This window comes from Chelonoidis abingdonii, chromosome 3, assembly GCF_003597395.2.
Source record: "Chelonoidis abingdonii isolate Lonesome George chromosome 3, CheloAbing_2.0, whole genome shotgun sequence".
Taxonomy (NCBI): domain Eukaryota; kingdom Metazoa; phylum Chordata; order Testudines; family Testudinidae; genus Chelonoidis; species Chelonoidis abingdonii.
In genome coordinates this window covers 133,758,742-133,766,967 of record NC_133771.1, presented here as the reverse complement: position 1 = coordinate 133,766,967, position 8,226 = coordinate 133,758,742, and the positions used below count along the sequence as shown (strand labels likewise).

General features: G+C 38.0%; 1 protein-coding gene across 1 annotated transcript in view; it reads left to right on the top strand.

The window, feature by feature from the left end:
- Positions 1 to 208: 208 nt before the first annotated feature.
- Positions 209 to 8,226, top strand: part of THBS2 (thrombospondin 2) — a 48,321-nt gene continuing 40,303 nt past the window's right edge. Inside the window, exons 1-4 of the mRNA XM_032780978.1 lie at positions 209 to 411; positions 1,855 to 1,929; positions 2,823 to 3,379; positions 4,645 to 4,729. Of these exons, the coding sequence (XP_032636869.1) occupies positions 405 to 411; positions 1,855 to 1,929; positions 2,823 to 3,379; positions 4,645 to 4,729 (724 nt within the window). The 5' untranslated portion in view covers positions 209 to 404. The remainder of the gene's footprint in view (positions 412 to 1,854; positions 1,930 to 2,822; positions 3,380 to 4,644; positions 4,730 to 8,226) is intronic.

The following is an 8,226-nucleotide window of genomic DNA, read 5'->3' as shown; positions in this document are numbered from 1 at the left end:
TTGTCTTGCTCCTCCCATGCCCCAGTTTAGGACTGTCCCTTGCAGAAAAAGGAGAGGGGCGGGGCGGGATGGTTCTAGGGGGCTGGAGTTGGGATCGCCTTCCAGGTAGACGAGAGCAAATTGTCGGATCAGAAAGGGGAATTATGTCATTCCTGCGGAGGAATGAATTGAAAAGCGCTTCCTTGTGTGGCTGATTGACAGCAGTACCCGCGAGGGAGAGTATATAAAAGCAGAGAGCAGCCCTTCGCAAGCCACTGGAAGGAATCTCAGCCAGACGGCAGCGGATTCTGCAGCCCCGAGGACGCTTGGAGTTTGCACTTCGCTTTTTAAAACAACTACCGTTCTCTTTCTTTTTGGATTTCGTTTGGAGCGTTAACAATAAAAGAGCAGCAGCAGATCCTTTTATGCTGGGTAAGAGGGAACACTTTTTAAGATGTCACAGTGCCGGGATTGGCAGAAAACTGCTATTATGAGTTGTGGGTGATGGATTTGTCTGTCTGCTTATCTGTCTGTCCTCCATCTCCTCTCAGGTCTGCTTAGCTCAGTAGCAGAGCATCTGTTATTCAATCCATCTTTCTTTTGGACGACTGACTTTTCAGCTGTCACGATAGCTGGGAATTTTGTCTCCTAAATACTTCGTGTTAACAAGTATTCATGGATTGTGCACATACAGTACAGGTTTATTTTTTGCACAAACAGATTATAGGATTATCTTTCCTGGTGATGGTTAGTTAGGTAGATATGATTACAGAAGCAGCATTTAGAAACAGGGTGTAAACACGTTTGTTATACTGCTGGTCATTGCATCCTATCTACCATTATATGTACAGTAGATAGAAAAGGAAATATTTGTAAATGGCTGGTGTTGCATCTGTCAAAATGTACTTGAAGTAGGATTTTTAGCTAACCACCCCAGATTTGCAGATAAATAGTTTTGTAATAATGTCCTGAGCAGCAAACACTTATAGTTTTATGTTGAAAGTTTGACTTTGTGTAAAAGATAATGTCCCTGAGGTTGTTTGGATATTTAAGTTAGACATTTTTTACAGTATCAAGGTAGCATACTGTTATCTTGAAATGTGTGTGTCTATACAGTGCAGCTGGCAAACTGAGGTTGCACTATTTAACAGACATGCGTACACATACACAAGTTTAGATGAAAATGCAGATATACTGTTTACACATCTATATAACCATACGGGAATACCTAAATGGAATCCTATCTATCTAAAAGTCAGCATTGAAATAAATATTGTGTATGTAACTTTCTATAGTGGCATGTTTAAGAGTTGAATAGAGCTCATGAAATTCTATTATCTTGCAAAGAATTCAGCTATATGTTGTGATTCAAAGTGGAGTTAAGATGGAACAACTATTATACTGGCTATCCTGTCACTTAAAGCCTTGATGATGTCTCATGGAAAAACCTTGAAGAAAATTCTGCTTACATAGCATAGATTTTCTGTATATCTTTCATTTTTTAATGTTAAGGATATATGCATGAATACACGATCTTTATTTTTAAGAATTCACTTGAAATCATCATGCTCTGCATTTGATGTCAAAAATCAAGTCCAGAGCCTGGAACTGTGATGTCAGAAACGTAAGAGCATGACCACATATAAGGGATATGCAGCAGAACTCTTAATCACAAATATCCTGTTTCATCTTAAAATGAACCAACAAGAAAACCACAAACAAACAGGAAGAAAAATACTGTGAATATGTCCTGTTCCATATAAACAGAATTGTTTATGATCACGGTTGTTTTTTTTTCAGTACAGTCCATGAGGCATCCGAAGGTCTTATAGACAAAGACTATTTTCCTAACTGATTTTTTTTGTTTATTCATAGGAGTTATGCTACAGAAGAGCAGGCTGTTGTGGCTAATTGTCTTGCTAACTTTGTGGGCTTCTTCAAATGCTCAGGGTAAGTCCTGAAACTTCTTAACTTCCTGAAGCTTGAGGCATTTGAAAGCAAGCAGAAATTACAGTATTTTGCAAAGCTAAATGTTGACTTTTAAAAATGAGATAGCTAAACCACTGGAGACAATACAGTGATAGCATAATCTAAGGAAAACCTGATTAAAAAAAACAAAGTAAGACAAAAACTTTAAGATAAGTCTTATTACTACTGGCACATTTGAATGATAACATTTACCTATTACTGACAAAAGAAATAAATATTTTAAAGTAGTTTTCTCCTACTGAACATTGACCTAAATTTACCTATTCTTAATTGCTAAATGTTTCCCTTCTGTAATGTGTATGTAAAATGAGACTTAAATGGACTGGGTGGATGGGAGCTGCTTTGTCAGAAATTTAGAGAGAAGAAAATCTCTATGGATCAAATTCAGGCTGGGTATAAAAGGGCACAATGCCAGATATTCATTTCCATGTGGCCTCCTGGACCAAATTCATATCTGGTGTAACTCTACCCTCTTCTTGAGAGTTAACCTCTTGTAACGCGGTGTTCATAATTTGATTCTTCTTCGCTGAGAGTTAGAGTAAGTAGCTTGAAATCCTGTCCTTGTAAAAATAAGCATGGTTATGTATATGGAATTTTGTTCACTTTCACTAAGGATTTTTTTTTTACATATAAAGTTGCCAAATAGAAGAAAGTTCTAAGTAGATGGAAATGCTGTTTATTGTGCCATGCCAAATATAGCACATGTGCTTCTATCTTCCAAGCAGATGGAAGTAATGGGTTTATTGTGCCAAACAGGTAACAAATCATTAGAATTATGAGGTGTACTATGCATACTTATTTTCCCTTATGCCCATTTTTGTATTCACATTGCTACATGCCATTGACTTTTGCAGATGATAACAAGGAAGATGAGACTACGTTTGACTTATTTCAAATCAGTAACATAAACCGAAAGACAATTGGAGCAAAATTATTTCGGGGTCCAAATCCCACCGTCCCGGCATATCGTTTCATCCGATTTGACCATATACCTCCGTTTAATCCAGAGAAATTCAAACAGATTCTCAAACTCATCCGGAAAAATGAGGGCTTTATTCTTTCAGCCACCCTAAGGCAGGACAGGGAATCCAGAGGTACTATCATTGCTTTAGAGGGCCCTGGCATCTCTCAAAGACAGTTTGAGATTATTTCCAATGGCCGAGCCAATACCCTGGACCTTATCTATTGGGCAGATGGCTCCCAGAATGTGATTTCCTTGGAAGATGTGGACTTAGCAGACTCACAATGGAAGAACCTCACAGTGCAAGTGACAGGGGAGACCTACAGCCTCTATGTTGGTTGTGACCTTATTGACAGCTTCATCCTGGAGGAGCCTTTCTATGAGCAGCTGAAAGAAGAGAACAGTAGAATGTATGTGACAAAGGGGTCCATTCGAGAGAACCATTTCAGGGTAGGTAACGTGAAAGCGTTAGGGTCTGTGATGAGGTAAAGAATTTAGCTACATTTAATGTTAGGAGACAATGGGCCCAACTGTACTTTCACATGTACTCCAAAGTCAAGGGGGAAGCATGGATAAAAGAACAGAATGTGCTCCAATACATCTTTTAGTTGTTTGCTTGGAGTGAATTATATGAATCTTAGCCCTCATGAAAGTGAAGGACTGATACAGCACAGTCAAGAGCCATGCAAAATGCACTCCATCTCTGTAAAGGTTTCCCCATGCAACATGTTAACATTCAACAGCCTTTTTTCCCATTTGCGAGGCTTCCCATAGCAGAATCCCATATTTTGCGGTGAATTTTAGAGGTGGTCAAAAATTTTGCAAGAGAACATTTTCTGTGAGAAAACACCAGATCAGCGAAGGTGAAATATTTCATGGTAATTTGTCAATTTTAATGAAATTTAATTTCAAAAGAAAAAATTTAAAAAACATTTAGACAAGGTTGAAACATTCCATTCAAACTTTTCAGAACAGGACATTTTGATTTTCTAGTTTTAAGTGACTTTGTTTCAATTTTTAAAAATTTATTTTATATAAAATAAAATTTTAAAAGTCAAAATTGGAATGAAACGTTTTGATTGACCCAAGATTTATTTGTGTGTAGGGGGCGGGATTTTATTTCAAGGAAAATTCCAATTTTTTTGATTTTGTTCCATTTCAGAATGGAAAACATTCTGAAATTGTGGATTTTCCTGCAAAATGAAAAATCCAGCTCCTGTCCTGCTCTAGTGATTTGTACAAAGTTCTTCAGGGGCTAGGTTGAGCCACCCAATTCTTTATGCCTGAAATCAAACATGAAATATTTTCTCTGGAGTTGAAAAGCCAGTGCCTTGCAACCTACTGTGCTACATAGCCTCTGCTCTGATAATTTGATCTCTAATTGAATTGTATGGAAATAGAGATTTGAACTCACAACAAGACAGCAGCATGAAAACAGCTAATCAAATATTACTTTATCATGACTCATTCTGAAAAAAAACCTTGCTTTTGCATTTCATTAGTATAATAAATATTAATGTAGCCAAGTTATCAAAATTAACTTTTAGTATGTATTTCTCATGGCTTGTATCCTACATTACTTTTGACTATTTACCTGTGATTAAATCCAACCAATAAACTGGGGAGGTCGATAGGTGGAGGAGAATACATACAAAAACCTCAATGATATAAATTTAACGCTGAATTGATCTGAAAGTTGTTTACTTTGATTACAGGGTCTAATTCAAAATATTCATTTAATTTTTGATACTTCAATAGAGGATGTTCTGCGTAACAAAGGATGTCAGAGGAGCCAGACAAGTAAGTGTATTTTTTCAACTGTCATTGTTCAATTGAATCTAAAAATGAAGAAGCCCAACATCCATATATTAACCTCAAACCATGGCATAGCTCCCATTGAAGCCAGTGTGAATTGGGGCAGAGGTAGAACATGTCTCTGGAAGGTTTGGAATTGTTGACAAGCTACTTATGAACATTTTCTGGGAGTGACAAACAATGCAGATTGTTGTAAACAATTAAAATATTGCTGAATAGACATAATCAAAATATTGCTTCCACCAGATAATCTGATTTTTTTTATCCCTGCTGTTCAGATTTAGAATTTTGGTTCTTTGTGTGGGTTGGGGAAAAGCAAATTACCAAGGAGAAAGTTACTGAAAGTTGGAAAGAAAATTTAATATATGTGAAAATATCCATGCACTTCCATGAAGGAATGTTTTCAAATGATTAGAGCAAGGGAAATGTCTACATTACAAATTATTTCATACCTCTGGTTGGCATAAATTATGCTGACCTAAGCACCAGTGTGGACAGTGCTATGTTCTCCTGCCGACATAGCTACCACCTCTTCTGGAGGCAGGAGTTGTTAAACTGACAGGAGAGCTCTCTCTCATCAGCTTAGCTCAGGTATCGGCCACCTGTGGCACTTGGCCTCTCAGGGAAATCCACTGGTGGGCTGGGACGGTTTGTTTACCTGCAGAGTCTGCAGGTTTGGCTGATTGGAGCTCCCACTGGCCGCAGTTCGCTGTTCCAGGACAATGGGGGCTGCGGGAAGTGGCATGGGCCAAGGGATGCGCTGGCCGCCCTTCCTGCAGCCCCCATTGGCCTGGAGCAGCGAACCGCAGCCAGTGGGAGCTGTGATCAGCTGGACCTGCAGACGCTGCAGGTAAACAAACCGTCCTGGCCTGCCAGCGGAGTTCCCTGATGGGCCACGTGCCAAAGGTTGCCGATTCCTGGCTTAGAGCATCTTCACCAATGGTGCTGCTGTAGTACAGACACAGCTGAGCAGTCACGTGTCAGGGTTCTAATCCTGACTATTTGACCGGCTCACTGTGTGACCTTAGACAAGCTTTAAAAAAGTGAAATTGTTAGGTGCCAAATCTATTAGTGATATCATTGAAAGGGGCTTTGTGACTGAATCCTTGTAGGTTATGATTAAAAAAAAAAGTATGTATTGGGCTGTAGAGTGGGTGTGAATAACATTTTAGTCCAGTCAGTAGGGCACTTAGACTCTGTCCTGCTCTTATGTCGGTATAACTCTGTTACTTAGGAGTGTCCCCTCACACCAATGAATATTTAGTTATTTATATGTGGTGGAAGAGTTCTATCAAAAGAGGCTGAGAAAGTCCTGCCTTAGAATACCTAGTGTTTAAAGCATTGTGTTGAGAGGGGAGATACCCAAGTTCAAATCCCTATTCTATATCAGGCAGAGGTGGGAATTGAACCCACATGCTGGGTGAGTGCTCTAACCACTAGGCTAAAAGTTATGAAGTGGGCACCAACTCTTCCTGTAGCCACTTTGTGTGGGGTTAGGTATGTTCCTAGGATGCCTAGCTGATTGACCTTGCATGCATCTCAGGAATTTTTAAAACATTTTATTAAGGCAAACTTATGAAAAAATGTTAACAGTACATCATACATTACTTATTAAGGATTAGGTTAATATTCAAAGAACCTGGCTAAGGATTTTGGCTTCCTGGCTGGGGATACCTCGTCCACTGAGTACTCTAACAAAGGTGACCAAATGTCTAAATACCTATCCTCTTTTGGCACTTCTCGTGTGTATGAATTTGGCATGAAACTTTTCTACTGCAAAGACACTCCATATTTGATTCATTCCACAGGAGAAGTCAAATTTTTCCAATAATGTACAATTCAAAGTCTTCATGCTAACAATAAAAAAATGAAATTAATTTGTCATTCTGTTTATAAAAGAGATCCTGTATTGGAGCATTAAGTAAGAAGCCCAGGGTATTTCTAGGAAGACAGCATTTTGTCATAAGATTAATCTTTTTAATTTCCTCCCTAAACTCTCCAATTCCTGGACATAACCACCATGTGTACAAGTATGTTCCCGACTCCCCACAACCCCTCTAACAGAGCGTCTCCCTAGCAGCAAAAATCTGATGGTTCCTAACTGGAGTCAAAATGCCATTTATACAATAATTTATTAAAATGTTCTTTATGAACCACACAAATTGAAGATATATATCCCCTTTCTCATACAGAGACCTGCTCATCCAGATCAATTTCTTTGTCCAAATCTCTCTCCCATCTTTCCTCTGAGTTTTTTTCTCATCAACATCTTTTTCAATCAGAATTGTATGTATCTTAGAAATTAAAGCTTTTTTTCCAACTTGCTTCTGCATCAACTCCTCAAATATGGTTGAAAGACTAGATAGAGTTGTATTGTGTCCAGATTTACAATAAAATATTTGGTTTGTAAATAATGAAAATACCAACTGTTTATATTATTTACATCACATCTGTTGGTATCATTCAAATCAGTACCCTGAAACAGCCATCCAAATTGAGTAATCTCAGTTGTTACCCACAACAAATAGCCACTTTGAAATTTCCTAAGGATAAATTCCTGATTATTAATGAAAGTAGTTAAGGGAGAGGACCTCAGCAACAGGAATTTAAAAAAATCGTCCAAAGTTGTGGTGGTTTGGATGAACGGGCGATATTTCTTTTTAACCCAACAATTACTATGAATAGCTATATTTGTCTGCCAGCTTGTTTAAGTTTTACCCTGTGTTTCAATGGTCTATCGTTAACCCAATCAATCACATCTTTTAATTTCAATCCATAATGATAATAAACCAAATTGAGGAACGCCAGTCCACTCCACTTTGTAAGCTTACACAGAACTATAGCACTCACCCTTTGGGTTTTCCATTTCCATATACATTTTAATAGTGTATCCGGCCATGTTTTTAATGTCACGTCAGGGATACCAGTAGGGAAGCACTGAAACAAAAATAGTAACTTTATGAGGATGTTATTTTTTACCTGTTTAGGTAAGAGATTTCATATTTGTTCCATTCCTCCAAGTCTTTTATTTCTGTATTCCACAGGGAGGATAATTTGCCTTAAAAAGATTTTTATGTTTCTCCAGAATATTTATTCCTAAATATTTTAACAGTTCCTTTGCCTGTTTAAATTTATGTAGCTGACAACAGTTTGTTTTGACCCTCTGGAGAATATTAATTCCTAAAATTTCAGATTGATTGTAGATTATTCTGAAGCCTGATACCTGCCCAAATTCTGGAGTCAATTGTTCTTTAAATTTTAATGAGGCTTCTGGATCCTGCAAATACAACAAGGCTTCATCAGCATACAAAGCTATCTTGTGTTCTAATTCAGAATGCATTTTAATGTCCTTTACCAAGGGGCTGTTTCTTCATCATTGTTGCAAATGGTTTCATTGCCAAAGCAAACAACAAAGGGAATAAGGAGCAGCCCCCAAGGGAATTGTAATGGTGAAAATTTAGATGCCATGGGGCTTTGGCAAT